At 61.0% G+C, this 17,371-nt stretch overlaps 1 protein-coding gene across 3 annotated transcripts in view; it reads right to left on the bottom strand.

Moving 5' to 3' along the window:
- Positions 1–6,554: 6,554 nt before the first annotated feature.
- The window catches only part of KIRREL1 (kirre like nephrin family adhesion molecule 1), a 95,525-nt gene continuing 84,708 nt past the window's right edge, over positions 6,555–17,371 (bottom strand). The window contains exons 4-15 of one of the 3 annotated variants that reach the window (XM_039218505.1): positions 16,248–16,405; positions 14,389–14,539; positions 13,357–13,462; positions 13,079–13,227; positions 12,557–12,684; positions 11,838–11,964; positions 11,657–11,757; positions 10,120–10,318; positions 8,904–9,011; positions 8,634–8,773; positions 8,007–8,084; positions 6,555–7,897 (exon numbers count right to left, since the gene is read on the bottom strand). In XM_039218505.1, the coding sequence (XP_039074436.1) occupies positions 7,421–7,897; positions 8,007–8,084; positions 8,634–8,773; positions 8,904–9,011; positions 10,120–10,318; positions 11,657–11,757; positions 11,838–11,964; positions 12,557–12,684; positions 13,079–13,227; positions 13,357–13,462; positions 14,389–14,539; positions 16,248–16,405 (1,922 nt within the window). In that variant the 3' untranslated portion in view covers positions 6,555–7,420. Of the gene's footprint in view, positions 7,898–8,006; positions 8,085–8,633; positions 8,774–8,903; positions 9,012–10,119; positions 10,319–11,656; positions 11,758–11,837; positions 12,013–12,556; positions 12,685–13,078; positions 13,228–13,356; positions 13,463–14,388; positions 14,540–16,247; positions 16,406–17,371 lie in introns of all 3 variants that reach the window. The other 2 variants (XM_039218506.1, XM_039218504.1) reach the window with 2 other exon arrangements.

Below are 17,371 nucleotides of genomic sequence, written 5' to 3' on the forward strand. Positions count from 1 at the left end.
GGCAATTGCTGAGCCCTCACGATGCCTCCCGGGAAAGGGGCAGGTGCCCACCGCTCCCCTTTCGCCAGGCCAACGAAAGCCAACATTCATCGAGCGGTCCAGTGCTGGGAACTCGGTCAAGCTCACAGAGGGTGAGAGGAGCTGCCATCAGTTCAGCTCCCGCAGGGGACACGGGAGGCGCAGAGAGGTTGGGGAACTCACCCGAGGGGCGGCGGGGGCAGGCAGCTAAGCTCCGCGCTGGTCAGGGTGTGCCGCGCCACGCTGCAGTGACACGCAGTTCCACGAGCTCGTGATCTTAACAGAACAAAGGTTCACTTCTCCCTCAGACCGCGTGGGGGGTTGGCAGCGGGGCCCTGCTCTGAGTAGTGGCCGGGGGACCCACTGGCAGGAAGCTGGGCCGTCTGGAATAAAGGAGCTCCTGTGGCCGGGAAGGGGGAAGAAGACCTGGAGTGGGGGTCTCACACTGGCAACTAAGTGCTCTGGTCTGGAAGCCACATGTCACTTCTGTTGATCACGTACTGGCCCTAACGGGTCAGGTTGGCCTCACCCAGCGGCCAGGGGTCTCTGAGAGACTCAGCACTACTGAGTATTGGCATTGTCCGTCCACACGGCCAGCTGACGCAAGAGCCAGTGCTTTGGGCCGCCGTGCTGTTAAGAAACACCAGGTCGTCCAGGTGAGGTTCCCTCAGGGCCCTGCGTTCACGGGGGTGGCTCACGCTCCTCTCCTGCTCCCCACGCTCTGTTGGGTGGTGAAGAGGGTAAAATCAATGATACAGGATCTCGGGCTTCAAGTGTCTTACTTTAAGAGGAAGGTGCTAGTGTGTCCCACGCATAACCCTGTGGTCGGAGCACACGGCTGCAAATGAGACCCGCCAGATAGAGCTGCCCTGTCCTGGGGCTTCCCGGGAGGGGGAGAAGGTGAGTAAGTGATGAGTCAGGCAAGGCTTCCTAGAGGAAGGGCCCTTTGAGCTGGGCCCTGAGGACGAGTAAAACCTGGAAATGAGGAGACAAAGGACATGCACACTCTGAGTAGAGGAGACCTAAGAGCTGAGCCTGGAGGTGGGGCGTGCAGGGCGTGGCCCCAGGGTGGCCCTCCAGCTACCGGGCAAACACTGGGGACCTGAGAGGGAGGGAGGAAGGGTTGAATGAGCCCATCTTCTGGGGAGATGGTCTTGATGTGTGTAGATCAGCGGGGACCTTGAACTTGGTGTGAGGAAGGGCAGAGCGGAGCTCCTGGAGACAGAGGACCTCACAAGGAGGGAGGGGCTTTTAAAACTGCAGAGCTTGGCGAGTGTGACTTATCCTCAGGCTGGGGGTGACTTAACGCAGGGCTGGGCCCCTGTCACAGGAAGAGGCCTGTGGCCTGTCTGATGCCCAGAGCAGGGTGATGCCGTCTATAGCTCACAGGCTGGTCCCCAAGTGCCTGCTGGCCCCGTGCTGGGCCCTGGGGATGTGGAGAAAACGTAGCCCCCGGTGCAGACCCACAGCCCAGCAAGCAGCCGCCTAACATTCCTGGGCCTGAGGGAGTCCACCCGGGTCTCCGTGTCATGCTGCTTCTCCTGTTTTTCTTCTTAGTCCATTGTTTGCTTCTGGACCCCAACTCTCACGCCATGTTTTACCTGCACCAGTTACTTTCCTGGCTGCAGCCTCTGGTCCCCCTGCACCTGGGTCTCTGGGTCCCGCCCAGTTGGGACTCGCCTCAGGCATCTGCAGGCGCCAGGTCCAAGTGCGGACACAGCCTCTCCCTCAGTGGGGGGGGTGGGGGGGCAGGCTGTGACCTCTGACCTTCCCATGCCTCCCTCTTCCCTGACTGTGTCCTGTGTCCCTTGTACCACAGAGTGGCTGCTGTGGACCAGCTTTAGTTTGCTTGGCTGGTATGTGGATGATGAAAACAATGAACCCTTGTATTTCTCTGACGATTTATAGCTTTCAAAAAACATTATCTGGGGACACCAAGGGGGCTCAGTCAGTTAAGCAAGTATCAGATTCAGGGTCTCGGCTGGGGCCGTGATTTCACGGCTGGTGAGTTCGAGACCTGCACAGGGCTCTGTGCACTCTCCCCTTTTCTCTCTGTGCCCTCCTTCCCCCGTCTTTCTCTCTCTCTCTCAAAATAAATAAACTTAAAAAAAATTATCTGAAAGCAACCTTTCTCTCCCCCCCCCCCCAGTGATCTTCAAATGCTCCCGTGAAATGTGTGGAGTGGGAACCCTCATGAAGGTCACTACACACCAGTATTTTGAATTTCCCAGCGGGATCTCCTCACTCCCCACCAGGAGGCCGCAGGCCTGGTAATTTCCCTCTTTACCAAAAGCTCTGCATCTCAGTAAAAGTGGGACCAACCCGGCTCCTACCCCCTGCCAGTTCCTTCGAGGTCTGGACCCCAGGTTCAATCGCCCCCTTATCTGCTTTGGCACCAGACTTTTGGGTGCTGCGTTCACACAGCCCGGACTTAACGCTGTCCACCCCCCACCCCCCAACTGCCTGCCTTGCCAGGCCTCAGGGCTCTACGACAGCCACAAACGTCAATACCGGCCTGGAGGGACACAAATACATTGGCTCTGCAGTCTCAACCCAAAAGTCTCTCATCTTTTTCCCCAAATTTGACCATCTCACCCCAAATCAGGCAAGCTCTTCGGCAGCTAAAGCTGCTTGCGCATCGAATAACACAAAACGTGGTACTTTTTAAAACATTTATATTTATATATATAAAAAAATTAAATATATATAATATATAGTGTGTTTGAGACTAAAAATATAGTACATAATATTTAAAAAAAAGGAAAATGAAAACAGGCAGAATAGGAAAAGGCGTGAGACACACAGACACGTTGCTAAAAACCTACGATGGTCTGTCCTAACAAAAATAATATTTTTTCCTCTTCTCTTGTCATCATGGATCCATTTATTATCGGGGTTTGGGAGGAGAAAACTCAACTGGAGCCAGAAATGCGGGCTGGAACCCCAAGGGCGGTGGGGGCAGAGAACCTGACCTCCGGGGCCATGGTTGCTATACGGTGATGGCAGCTTGCTGCTCTGTCCCCGGGGAGGGGTGGGGGGGGGCAGCATCTGATCTCCAGAAGCACGTGGGTGGCCCCATGACCCACCGACCCTCGAAAAGGCCGGGGGTCGTGGCCAGCGAAAAGCCAGGAGTATGGGCAGGAGGTTGGCAAGAAAGTGATAGTTCTATGCAAATGGAGTTGCTATTATTATTTATTATTATTATTTTCACCGTTATTATTTTTAAGGGCAGGCTTGTACCGGAACCGCCCATATAGCCTGTGACTTCTGCGCAGCAATGATTTCTCCAGGGACGGGGCCTGGAGCCCCTCACAGTGATGCGAGAACATGGGGACCCGCCCTCCCCCAACCCCCACACTGGGGACTCTCCCAGGGGCCAGCTGCGGCCATCTCTGCCCTTACCACCAGCCCCGAGGCGGGAGGCCAGGCCAACCCGGCCTCCAGGAGAGGACAGATACTCTGGGGGCTGGGGGCAGGGGAGGTAGGGGAAGGCAGGGACGAGGAAATGGAGTACTTAAATGCTAATTTTATAGCCTCTTCACAAAAATAAATGCCTTTCCAGTCGCATCCCTTGGTCTGTGTGCGTCAGTGTCCCGTGACCATCTCCCTGCTGGTTGTAATGAGTCAGAAGCTTCACTGACACCTCTCAGGGGCCCCCCAAACAGTGACCCACTCAGGACACACCTGAGCTAACGTGGCAGAGAAGCCAGGGTTTTGGGGGCTGGGGTGGCCGAGGAGTACGGCCGTGTGGACAGAAGCATCCGCACAGCGAGGAGGGAGGCAGTGACCGGCCAGTTCAGTCCAGCTGGGGGCTTGGCTTTGATGAGGCTTTCTTACCACCTGATTCCTTGATAAGGAGCCCAGGACCTGCGGCTCCTGACCGAGCGTGGGGGCCAGAGGGGCTCTAGGACAGGGCGCTCTGTCCTATAATGCTGCCCTCAAAATGATGAGATGAGAGCAGGTCAGGGGACCTGCGGACAGGGGTCAAGCTGGCCTTTTCCATCCCAGGGCTGGCATTCCGGAGAGCAGTGCTTCGTCCCCAGTGGCTGCCCTTCCTGAACCCCCCCCCCCCCCAGGACTCTGGGGCTGGACTTAGAGGGATTCGGGATTTAGGGTGTAGGCTGGGCCCCCCATGAGGAAAGAGACTGCGGCTCAGCCACAATCACAAGAACCTCTTTGAGATCCACAGTTTATGTTCAAGCTGCCCTACCTGCCTCTCTACTGGCTGACCTCTTACCGGCTGATTCAGACAGGCTGGCCAAGCTCACGCCTCACCCTCCAGCTCAGGACGCCTCGGCCCGGAGGCTTCACCCCGCTCAGTTCAGCGAGAACGATGCACTGAGGATGGGGTGGGAGGTGGCTGCTCTCACTCTCCACGAGTCAAAGCTGCCTGGAGCCAGGGCACCAAGGAAAGAAAGTCCCCACGCCCTGCCCTAAACTGGAAGGTGCCTTTGCCAAACCGGCAGCATTCTGAGTGGGTCCCCAACTGTGAGCGGCCATTCCCAATGGTCAGAGGATGACCCTGCACCAACCTCACCGAGGCTCAGGGTATGCTCCGTTGCCGTTTGGGGTCCAGGGGACTCTGGTGGAAAAACATTCACAATACTTCCAACAAGAGACCCACAGTGAAAGCTTTTTTCAAGACAGGAGAACCTTCCAGTCCCCATCCTTCCTCTGCTCACTTACTTCCCCAGCTCCTTACAAGGGGTGGCTGGGCCCTCCACCTCACCAAATGAGTACAGCAAGAACAGAATAACTCTAGGATTGTGCACTCTCCCCTCCCCTACTTTTAAGGCCAGAAAATCGGGGGCGATAAATGTAAAGAGGTTATGGGCCAAGGTCACTCAGTCAATCGTGGCTTCAGAATGGGGTCCCAGGTCACCTGACCCTTAGTGCCTTGCTCTTCTCACTAAAATGAGAAGATCAAAGGTGATCAGGATGGCCTAGGTGACCATGTCAAGTGCTCAGGCACCCTGCTGGAGGGCCCCAGCCTCAGACAGCAAAGCTCTATGTTCAAGGGCACCTTTGGCTCCCCAGAAAAGCAATTCCATGAAGCCCGACAGGCAGATCCGAATTCAGATTGTTATCAAACCAGCGTGCAAGTTGCAGAGAGCGGAGAGGGCCTGGGCTGCTGGTGTCTCTCTGTGCCTTGCACCGTGCAAACTGGACACCCAGGAGGCCCGGTTACTGTGTTAAAGACCAGAGAACAGGGCAGTGGCTCTGTTAACAAGCCTCTGGAAACTAATGGTCCCTGTAGCATCAGCTGGGTTAGCCAGTGACCTTGGACCCCTCCTCTCCATTGTTTCAACAGAATGGGCCCAGGACGAAAACCAAAAAGGGGGAAACAGAGTGTGGCCAAACCCCAAACACAAATGATCATTTTTGGGAATATCCCTAAAGTTTAAAAAGCCATCACCATCGTTAGACTTTGTTGGGATTATGAATGGCTTGTGTTTCTGCAAAGATAATCAAAATGTGCGTGAATTCATCTGCACAGAAACCTGCATCCTTAACAGACCTTCTCGCGGGGCTCACGTAGAAGGACTCTGTGGGGAGGTGTCAGATCCCACGGGGCAGGGGTAGAATTCAGCCGGAGCCTGGCCGATGCCCCAAGCTGGCAGAGCCACCCAGGATTTGCCCCTGCTGCAGCAGAGGGGGACACAGAGGCAGCCTGCTAGGCGGGAGCTGGGCTTTCTTCCTGGGCATTAGCTGATCCTCACCAGTAGGGATGGTGAGGAATGTCACCCCACAGACCCATCCGCAAAGGTGGCGATGGCCCGTGGCTGATGAGCATGTAACTCATTAAAACAAACATGACTAATGAGCGGTGACCCAGAGAAAGGGCAAAGTGTGTTCTGGGGATCGCCCCAGAGGCCCCGCCCCGTCGGGAGGAGGGGAGGCGGGTGGGGGCACGGTTCTCTTTGGTCAGAAGGTGGTGGCTGTGAATGGCCATGTGGAATGTGTGTGGGAAAAGCATGGGCATGACGGCCTGCAGTGCCCTCCCTGTGCTACTTTACTGGGTCAGCCCTTCCTTCCTCTCCAGGCCCCTCACCCACCGCCCCCCACGTTCTGTGACACCTGACGGCCGTGGGGTCTGGGGCTTGCAATACCCGTCCCCTGTGGCCACCCACACAGGGCTGGTCGACTAAAGCGGGACACTCAAGGCACTGAAAGTGGAAGAAGGAATCTGATTGGTCCAAGAAAAAAAAAAGACACTTAACAAAGCCAAAACCTGTCACAGTGCCGTGCCCCCAGAAGGTGGCCTCTCTGACCAGCTCGCTGGTGGGCCGGACAGGGCATCTGAGAGCCAGGCCTCCTCCCTAAGCCCGTCAGGGCCCATTGGCGACAGGTCTTGCCACCTGAATGTTTAAAAATGGATTCAAAGTGCTTGGAAATTGAGAGTAATGGACGGCGTTGGGAATCTGGTGGAGAACAGGTGTTCCCTTCCTTCCCATTGGGACTCGGGGTGGTGGATTCCCTACAGCTTTTCTTTTTCTCCCCAAATGAGGTTTTTATTGTTGTTGTTGTCATTGTTGTCTTTGAAGAATAACCTATCACTCCCCCCCCCACGCCCCGTCTCCCCAGGGCTCCCCAGAGTTAAAGCCAGGACGCAGGGCCCACTGGGGAGGGAAGGGGCTCCTCTAGAGGGGGCTCTGGAAACTGCTCTGTAGCACACAGCCTTCCTGCTGGTGGACACGGTTCCCCACCGGTCCTTTCTCCACCTTGACCCTGACCTGTCCGGCTGGCCCTGCACGGAGGAGCAGGGAGGGGGTTGGTACTGGAGACGCGGGGATCCTGCGAAGGCTGACAGACAGGCGTCCACGGTGCGCAGCCCTGCTGGCCGGCACTGACGTTCATCTCAGCCGGACCGACGGCTGGATCCGAACTCAGTGCCAGGGCTGTCGTGCGGACAGCTACAAGAAACCCACCGTCCCTTCTGCGGTCCCCCGGGAGAAGGGACCCTGCCGGGGTCCGAGCGCCGAGAACAGAGGGGCTGGCCAGGCGGTCCCGCTCCCACCCCCACCCGCATGTGCCCTCGGCCTTCGCCTGCTCCTGCTCACACGGCCCTGTCCACTTGGGGGAGCCGGGAGGGGTGGGGCAGAATGGGAATGCTCAAAAGTGCCCCCTCGGCCGGCCCTCCACCACCTTCGCTTCCCGGCCCCCACCCCCGTGCGGGGCCAGGGGAGAGCGCAGGTCAGAAGACACACGTCCTCCCGAAGAAGAGGGAAGAGCAGGCCCAGGAGGCTGGGGCATGCACAGAGCACCATCCTCGGAAGGGGGTGTTTCCGGGAGACCTGCTCCCCAGCTGCCAGGGCGGCGCGCCTCGCCCCTGAATATCAGGGACCGGCCGGGCGAGCCTGGGCCTCCGCCCCGCAGAGGCGGCCCGCGCGGCGCTCCGGGCCTACACGTGAGTCTGCATGCGCTGCTGGAACCGCTGGCCGTAGTCCGCGTGCTGGGACGAGTAGGAGAAGCGCGTGGCCGTGGCGTACTTGCCGATGGGGTCGTAGGGCTCGTACGCGGTCCGCTCCAGGCCCGACGGCGGCGCCTGCGGGTAGCCCAGTCGGTAGGTGGGGTAGCCGGCGGCCGCGGGGAAGGGGTGGGGGTTGAACTTGTCGTAGTTCTCGTAGGACAGCGGGCCGGCCGCGTCGGCGCCGGCGGGGGCGGCGGGCCCGGGGCCGGCGGGCTCGGGGCCGAAGTCGGACGCGGGGGCGCGGCCGTAGGAGCTGAGCTGCGCGTAGCCGCTCGAGTGCGAGAGGCGCGAGGCCGGGCGCCCGTCGAAGCGCGCGGGCCCGGGGGCGCGGTAGTCGGCGTAGAGCACGGCCCGCGACGCCGGCCGGTCCTCGTGGGCGCGCACGTTGTAGTAGCCGTTGGTGGGGTCCTGGGGGCGAGGGGCGGGGTGGAGGCGCGGCCCTGGCGCACCTGCTGGGTCCCGCGGGGAGCCCGCGCCCCTCCCCCCACGCCTGCCCGTGCCTGCCCCGCGCGCGCACCTTCATCTCGTACTCCTCCCGCGTGTCCATGGTGTCGCAGCGCAGGTCCTGCTTCAGGTCCACGTCATCCTTGAAGGACTGCGGAGCCGCGGGGGTGGGGGGGGCGGGCGTCAGCGCCGGGCCGGCCTGGGACCCATCCCGCGCCCGGGGGCCCCCGGGGGCCTGGCCGGCTCTGGGGTCTGAGTGTGCGCCCAGGAGAAGCCCGGGGCGCGCGGGAGGGTTGGGGACGGACCTGGCCCCGGTTTCGTCGCTGACGCACAGTGACCTTGGGGGTGTGGCTGCCCCTCTCTGGGACTATCTCCTCATCTGAGCAGTGGGGCAAGCTGGACCAGAAAGCTTCTAGGGGTTTCCAATCTGTGGGAAGCGCGCGCCCACGGAGGGCCCCACGCGCCTGTCCTCCGCTGGAGGGAGGCCCGCTCGGGGACGATGTGCGCGCGCAGGTTCATGGGTACACGCATGAGCATTTGTGCGCCCGCGTGTGCGGTCGTGAGCATGTGTGCGCGTGGGTGTGGCGGGATCAAGGCAGGGTGGCAAGGGGGTACAGGGAGGAGGTGTTAGCAGAGCTGGGGCGGGGCGGGGGCCCAAGAACGTGAACAGGGGAGGGGGCGGGGCGAGCAGGAGCCTCACCGAATAGATGGCCTTCATGACCCGAGTGGCAGTGGACACACTGGCAGTGTCATCCTCCCGGTCAGAGTGCATCGTGAGTGGCTCGCGGTTCACCGTCTCCACCTTGATGTCCAGCTTCCTCAGGGTCACGTCCTTGCGACCTGGGGACAGGAAGGGGCAGCCTGGACACCTCTGCCAGCCTCTGCAGGCCAGCCCGGTGGCGGCGCCGGGGGTCTGCGTGCTGGGGGCAGGGGAGGCGGGGGCTCTGTGCGGCCTGAGGCCCCTACTCACTGCCTTTGCGGCGGCGATAGAGGAAGAACACCAAGGCGATGAAGAAGAAGGTGAGCAGGATGCCCGCCCCGATGGTGGCCCCGGCGATGATGCCCACGGGCAGCACCTCTTCAGAGGGAAAGAAAGGCAAGGGTGAGGGTGGCGGCTCGTGGGACCGGAAGGCCAGGCACCTGGAGCTCCGCCTACACCCAGGGACATGGTTGGCGTTTGCCTCAAGCCGGGGAGTTTGAGAGGAAGGTCTGCGTTGTGTCCGGGCTCAGACCTGAGCACAGCCACGTGTCATCTCTGCAGCGTGGCGCAAGGTGAGCCTGGCGCTGGCAGTCCATCCATCCCTCCCCTGCAGCCCAGGTGCCTGTGAGCTTTGGCCTCTGCTTCCTGGGCTGGGCTGCTCTTTTGAGGTCAGCTGTCTCCAAACTCGGACCTGCCGTCTGGGTCCCGGCCTCTCACCACCTTCCCCACCCACACCATGGCCAGGGTGGCGCAGGCACCCGCCCTCCCAGGGCTCCCTCGGTTCTCCGTGGCTCCCCTGCTCCTCAGGGCTGAGGGCCCAGGGAACCCCCCTTGGGCTTTCTCTCCCTGCCTGGGGGTCCTGGGTGGATCAGATGGCGGGAGGCTCTTCCCCTCCTCGCTGGGTGGGTCCTGCCTTCCTCCCCCTGCTCTGCCTTCCCCCCCCCCCCCCCCCCCTTGCTGGCATCCTTAGCTAAGACCCGCCTGATGGGAGCCCCAGCTTTTCGTTTCCTCATCAGACTTCAGCACTTCCAGAAAAGTCCAAAGCAATGCCTCCTCTCGGATGAAGGATTCTCGAAGAGGTGGGGAGCCACACCCTGCGGGGCACCTCCTACGTGTCCGGTGTTTTATAAACACGCTGTCATTTAATCCTCAGGACAACCCAACGAGGTCGGTTGGTGGTATTACGCCCTTCCATGAAGCATCTGATTTTCCTCCCGAAAAATCAGTCCACTGAGAGCACTGCTCGACAGAGCCGAAAGCCCCAGGAGGGCAGGGACCCTCACCCTGTCACAGGCATCCCTGTGGTGCCCAGCGCCCACAGGGGTGCCCAGCACCAGGGCAGAGTGGGCGCTCGGTGAATGTTTATGGGAAGGAGTGGATGTCCCCCGCTGAGCGGAGGGCAGGCAGGGAGAGCTGTCTCCCTGTGAGGCCCGCTGGCTGGGGGAGAAGGGAGGGAGCCCCCCAGGCCGCCCCGCACCCCGGTCACCTCGCTCTTCCAGCTGGATGATGGCCGTGCCCGGCCCAAAGCTGTTCCAGGCTGTGCAGTTGTAGTGTGTCTGGAAGTCGGCCTCCATGACGTTGTTGATGGTGAGTGTGGACAGCACCCCGCTGCCCGAGTTGGTTCTCTCCACCGTGTAGCGCTCCAGGGTCCCCACCTCCAGGAAGTTCTCCTTCCACGCCCAGGCCTGGGGCGGGGAGGGCAGGCGGTGAGAAGGAAGGGGCAGGTGGCAGAAACACGTGACCAGTCTCCAGGTGTCCCTGCCCATGCGCCCTGTGTGTCCCCACGCCTACCCCAGCTCTCGCCCTGCCACAGGCACAAGCCACCCCTGTTGCCTGGAACCTTGGCCCGGAGCCTCGAGTGTGGGAGGAAAGTGGCTCCCAACATGGTGGAGATGTATGCGGGGACATTCGGATAGGCCCAGGGACATTCTTTAAAGTGCAGATTCTCGGGGCTTAACTCCTAAATATGAATCTCCAAGGGAGAGATCCAGGAACCTCTATTTTTATAACCATCCCACAGATGCAGGCGCGGCTGAACCCATGAACCAATATCTGGTAGTCCCTGATGTTGTAGAAATCGTCCTGTTTGAGGAGTCCAGGACCCTGAGCTCTGGGCCCGGCTCTCCCCTGGAGCCCGTGTGGCCTCCCTTCCACTCTCTGGGCCTCAGTCTCCTCATCTGTAAAATAGAGGACCAGGCTGGAGTTAGACGCCCAAGGTTTGCTCTGCTAGTCTGAGGATCCAGCTGAACATAACTCCGTCTTCGGTCCTTACTGTTAGCCAACCCATCACCGGCCCTGCACGAACCTGCCTGGCATGGGGAGGGGGCTCCAGACACCCCATCCCCAGACTCTTATAACAGAGAGGATCTCTTGCTGAAGAGGGGGTATCCCCAGGCTCCTCCATCCCTGACCTCCCAGGTCGGGGCATCCCTCCACCGTGTCCCCTCCCTGAGCGGAGCCCGAAGGAGGGGGAGCGACTGAGCACTGACTGGCTCCTTTCCAGGGATCAATCCTCCCAGCTCTGTGAGGAAAGCCCCCGGGAGCAGAGCCGCCTGCTGCCCAGGCGGCCGTGGTAATGAAGTGTCCCTGGGCAGCCCTGGAGTTAGCCAAATGGTCATTAAATGTGATGAGGGGTTTGACAGTTAATGGTCGTGGAAGGAATTAATGGCTCATGGTGTGGGGAACAGAAAGGAGGGTGGAGGGGAGGTGGGAGGAGGAGGAAGGCAGAAGCGGTGGGGGGGAATGGGGGGGCAGGTGGCAGGGGGGGCAGGGAGGGCCAGGAAAGGGAAGGGGATGTGGGGCAGAGAGCAGCCGGGGTGCCCCGACCTTTCACACTTGTTGCCACCCTGTCAGGCAGGGACACTGCCCCCGTTTTGTGGATGAGGAAACCAAGGTTCGAAACACTAAGTACTTGGCTCTGCCTCATGCAACAAGTGAGAGAGGAGGCGGCATCTGAGGGGGGGGGCAGAGGGGCCGAGCCTTGTGGGGAGCTAGCGGAGAAGCAGGTGAGTCCCCGCACTCACAATGCGGTCGGGGGGCGGCGTGCTCCCGATGAAACACTCCACCTTGCCACCGTCACCCCTGACGGCGTACTGCACCGCCTCGCTGGAGATAATGGGGGGCCCTGCGGGCAAGGAGACGCTCTCAGGGCCGCGGCACGCGGCAGCCCCTGACTGCCCCGGCCCAGCCCCGGGGGCCGCTTACCGTTCACGTAGAGGGGCACCTCCCTCTCGGCCACTCCCACCCGAGGCACGATGGCCCGGCAGGTATAGGTGCCGGCGTCGGCCTGGGTCACTGACTTCAGCAGCAGCTGGTTGCTGTTACTCAGAACCTGGGCAGAGAGAGCAGCCTCGGGTGGGGTGCCAGGAGGCCTGGGCCCCTGGTCCCAGGGGGCCCCACATTGGACGCATTGGAAAGAAAGCAGGAAGGGCCACAAGTGAATGCCCAGAAGGGAAAAGGGTGCGTCCCCTGACTCTAAACAGGACCTCACGAGCTGTGGTGGGTTAACAGAGGACACAGCCTCTCTCAGGGTGTGGTCTAGAGCTTTTCCTGCCACACAAGGTAGGAGGTCTCACCCCGGACCCCTGTTCTGCAATCCTGGCCCGAACTCTAACGCAGGTGTCTGTGGAGTTACAGAACTCAACCTCCCCCCTCCCCGTGTAGATCCAGCCACCAGATCTGCTCCTCCACACACAGGGCGTGTCCCTCCCACGGCCACTGAACCGGCCAGCTCTTCTGCAGGGAGAAGTGGGTCTTGATCTCGAGCACGGACCTCCTCCCCCAAATCCCAGGACCCTAGAAGCACTCTGGCTTCCGCTCAGAAAGTAGGGCTGCCCCTCCCTTGCCCCAGCCCCGCTCCCCACCCTCGGCAGAGCCCTTCCCCACCCCACCCCAGCACTCAAGGCAGGCAGCAGGCCTCTTACCATGTTTGAATCCTTTTTGGTCCAGGTGAGGGTGAGGGGAGGATTCCCTACCCAGACACACGTGAGGGTCACATCAGAGCCAATATCTGTGGTCGTGGGCTTAGGGTCAACTACGATCCGGGGGGCAACTGCAGGGAAGGGCACACTAGTTTAGGGTCCCAGTCTCATCGGGGGGTCAGCTCTAACCGATCATGTCTCCCTTCTGCTGCCCTCCCACCTCCCCATGCCTGACCCGGTTCCCCAACTCCACCCTGGACCCTTTACAAGCCCCGCCCCTCCCAGCCCAGCCCCTCCCAGCCCCGCCCCCCTCCCCAGCCCCGCCCCCTCTCCAGCCCCGCTCCCTCCACAGCCCCGCCCCCTCCCCAGCCCCGCCCCCTCCCCAGCCCCGCCCCCTCTCCAGCCCTGCTCCCTCCACAGCCCCGCCCTCCTCTCCAGACCCGCCCCCTCTCCAGACCGGCTCCCTCCACAGCCCCGCCCCCCTCCACAGCCCCACCCCCCAGCCCCGCCCTTGCAGCTACTCACAGTGGACATTTACTAAGGTGCTGACATTGGTGCTCCCCACTTTGTTGTGAACCTCACAGGACACGGGCTCCGTGAAGAAAGAGTAGTCGACATTTGTCTGATAGCGACTCTCGTGGGCATCTTCAATCACGAAGCCCCCCTTGGCCCACCTGGGGAGACGGCCACACAGGGCGGGGATCAAGGCTCGGAGCCGGGGCGGCCACGTGCAGCAGCACTACCCTGCCCCCCGGCACCGCCCACTCCAGGCCCAGGGTGCCCCCAGCCCCCACGCCTTGCACCTGTAGCCCAGGATCTCGGGGTTGGCTGTGGCCTGGCACGTGAAGACGACGCGCTCACCCTCCTGTACCGTCTGTGGCTCAATGGACAGGGTCACCGTGGGAGGGTCTGCAAACCAGGGGACAGGAGGGGGGTTTTCTGTCCCTCAAGTTTCTTTTTCTAACACACACAGCCAGCCCTCCCCACTGTGCGGAGACCTGGGGATTGGAGGTCACGTTGCATCAGCAGTAAGGCATCTTCCTCACCTTTGCCCCAGAGGGCCCCCCAGGGTGCAGGACCCAGGCTGCCCTGAAGGGACAACTAGCAGATGTAATGGTGCCTTGTGGCCACGAGGCGTCAGGGTGGCCCCACAGGGCTTGCTGAGGGGTGGGGGAGGGGCCTCTCCACTCCCTGCCCAGCTCCCTCCCTCTGAACATCCCCAGAGTAGCAGGCTGCGTTTGGGGATACTCTTACAGGATCATTTAAGGGCCCTCATGGCCCCAAGAGGCAGGAGTAGGTCTGAAGTCCCTTCTCTGAAGCCCATGGGTGTAGATGTGTTTCAGAATCCGGCATTTCTCACATTTTAGCAGGTACTGGCATGCACAGACCACTGGCTATGTCAGACCCCCGGCAGGGTCTGGGCTACACCCCACGGTAACATATGGGTTTAATAAACTATGAAGAACCTCAGTTCACGTTTTGCCAGCAAATCACTTCTAATTTAGAATTTCAGAGAAGCGATTGTAGGTCTGAACCCGCTTCTCTTCCAAGTATACAGAATTGGAAACTGAGGCTCAGACAGATTAAAGCACAGCCGAAGTCACATGCAGGATGAGACCCAGGAGCTGCCTGACTCACAGCCGATGCCTCTCCCGACCCTCGGTGGCCATGGCTGCTGGGTGCTCCCACCAGGGGACCCAGGGGATGGCGGCAGCGAGCATCTGTCCTGGGACCCCCGGAGGATTCCCAATCTCCCAATCGGCGCTTCTCCAAAGGCACCCAGTCCACCTTCCCCCCACCCCTCCCCCCAGCTCCGCTGTGGGACCCCTGCTCACGGTGCACGTCCAGCTCGATGGACGTCTCCTTGCCACTCGGGATGGCCTCGTTCACACTGCGGCAGGTGAACACACGCCCGATGTCCAGGTCTGTGGGGTTAATGAGCAGCTGGCTGATGGTGGTCTCCCTCTTCCCATCTTTGAGCAGCTCCTGGGGTGGGACAAGTGGGAGTCCAGATCAAGCTAAAAGCCCCCCTCCCCCCACCCCACTGCGGTCAGGGTGGCCCAGAGAGGGGCTCGCGCTGATGGGGCACATCTACTTGTACCAGAAGTGCAGCCTCCCCACCCCCAGCCCCAAGCTCTCCCCCAGGTTTGCTTTGGTTTGGTTTTCAATTAATAGACGTTCTAAGTTTACAGAACTGAACAGAAAATACAGTGAGTCCCCATAGCCCCTCCCTCCGGACCCCACAGTCTCCTCCAATGAGCACAATCCGTGAGGACGCAGCAGGAGTACAGCTGATGAACACGCACGTTGGCACATCGCTACTAACTGAAGTCCAGTTTCCACTGGAGCCCACTCTGTGTGTCCTCCCCACCCCGTGGTTCTGAGCCTTGTTCCTGGGATCTGTGGAGTGCAGGGCAAGTGCCTCCTCTCTGCAAAGTCTCTGGGGCCATCCTGGCCCACAGGCCCCTCCCAGTCAGTTTGTCCTGCACAGGGAGCCTTGCCTCGTAGGCGCTGTGCATGAGTGCACGGGCGCTGGGCCTCTCCTGATAGACCATAAGCCCCCGGAGGCCAGGGAGGGCTCCCAGGCCATCTCATTGGCCCAGTGGTGGCCAGCCTGGGGCCCCTGAACATGGTCACGGAGCCCCTAGAGCTGTTTCCCACATCACAGCTGTCTAAGGGAAACCACACTGCCTGCCAGAGGGAGGCCCTGCACTCTGACAGCCACCCGCATGCCCTTCCCGGGCAGGAGCGGGGCCAGCGCGGTGTGCTAGCACTGGCCTGCTGCGGCTTTCCGGGGACCCGCCGTCTTTAGTAAATGCAAGACAAGAGGTGGACCCCAAATGGCCATGAACAAGTCAGCTTATTTGGCTGCCAAAATATCTCACAATACGTAGCCCCAAAGGAGAAAAATGACAGATGTCTTGGTGGTAGAAGGTTAAGCACCTGTGAGGCCAAATTCTCCTTGGTCAAATGGCGGAACTAAGGCCAGAGAGCGGAGACCTGTCCAAGGTCACAGAGCCCACAAGCGCAGCGCTAATTCTGCCCGGGGCCGCCCTGTGAGGCACGCGGGTGGCAAAAGGGACCCCACAGCAGGAGGTGTGCATCCTGATTCCAGCTCCACCCAGAAGGTCACTCGGTGACTTCTCTGTCACAGCTTCCTCACTACACGATGGACAGGTGAGCGCAGCCACATCAATGCCTTACTTGTGCCAACCGGGCAAATGCTCCAACTAGAGGCTGCAGGTCAAGGTGCTCAGGGGAGAGCACAGCCCGAGCCGGCCACAAACCCCAGCTCTGCTGCAGGCCGGCTGTGTGACCTCAGGCAAGGCAGCGACCTCTCTGGCCATCTCTGAGTAGGAAAGAGCACCCGCTGTTTGAACCTGTGGGGACTAAGAAGGGTCCAGCAAAGCTCAGCGTGCACCATGCCTAGCATGCAGCAGGTGCTCAATCAATGCAGCTACCATTACTAGTATTCAGTCTCTGCTAACCACCGAGTGCACCGTGAGCCTGGAAGCTTCCTCCTCCTCTCTGGATCTCAGCCTTCCCAACTACATGATGAGAGGGTTGGACCAGAATGGCATCCAAGATCTCCCCTCACATCCGTGGCCCTCGAGTCTGGGTCGGGCCCGTGTGGGAATGAAAGGGGACCTGAGGTGGGGCCGAGGGGCCCGGGAGGGGGCAGGCAGCGTCTCACCGTGCTGGCCACTGCGCCCTCCTGCTGCGTCCCGTCCCGGAACCAGATGATGGTGGCAGCCGGCTTGGCGTTGAAGGCTCGGCACGTGAGGTTGTGTGGCGTGCCCGCCTGCAGCAGGATCACGGGGCCGCCATCGATCCGGGTGTCCTCTGGGGGGACTGCGGGGCGAGCATGGCAGTCCCTCAGGGGGCGGCCAGCACTGGTGGCCAAAGCCCCCACCCCCAGGGGCGTCCCTCCCCCTGCACATCCACCCGTGGCAGGGTGCTGCCGCCACCACCCTGTACCTGCTATTCCCTGGGGGGGGGGCTGCCCCCCAGGCCACTGCACAGGGCCGCCCCCGCCCCCTGTTCTTTCCCAGCCCGTGTGGTGGATGAGGGGGGTGGCTTCAACCAGGGCACTGTTGGCAGGTGATTTTCTCCAGCGCTGCTAAGACTGTGGCACCTCCCTGAGCAGACACCTCGGGCAGCTGCTAACCGCCGCAGGCGCATCCCGACCTGCTGGTCAGGGTCCCTCCAGCCAGCCCTGCGCTCTCCTGCCTCCTCCTCCTCGCCCCTACTGTCCAGGCCCCCATCGCACCTGCCAGCCTGACTGTGGGTGGTCCCCAGGCAGGTGCTCTGAGCTCCTGACCTACCCGGGGAGGGCTGTCCAGGCCCCAGAGAAGCAGGGGCCGCCCCTTCCTCCCCGTCTCACTGGCATTTCCTCTGTCTCCAGTGCCTAGAAGCAGCCAGGGTAGGCTCTTGCTAACAACTTAAGGGACTGAATGGATCAGATTTCTGATGCCAAGAAACGGGGAGTCTCTTCGTGCCCTGTCCCCACAGGCCCCTAAATGCTCAGGCGATCAGATCACGTGTTCCTTGAAGGCAGGACTGCCCCTCTGTCTGAAAGCCCGAGGTCCAGCACAGCTCGGTGGACAGCAGGCCCTCGGGATATTAGCTGAATGGATGAGGAAGGGACTGAAGAGATGGAGGCAGGACTTCGATTAGGATTGTCTTGCTGCACTGTGTTCATCAGGCCAGCGGTGCGAAAGGGCTGTGCTCGCCTTGTGCTGGGAAGGACCACGAAGACCCAGGGGGCTCTTGGGAGACAGCCCTTGGGAGTGGGCCCTGGTGGCCCGTGGAGCCCGG

The sequence above is a fragment of the Hyaena hyaena genome, unplaced genomic scaffold, assembly GCF_003009895.1.
Source record: "Hyaena hyaena isolate Hyena2069 unplaced genomic scaffold, ASM300989v1 scaffold_766, whole genome shotgun sequence".
In the NCBI taxonomy this organism is placed as follows: Eukaryota; Metazoa; Chordata; class Mammalia; order Carnivora; family Hyaenidae; genus Hyaena; species Hyaena hyaena.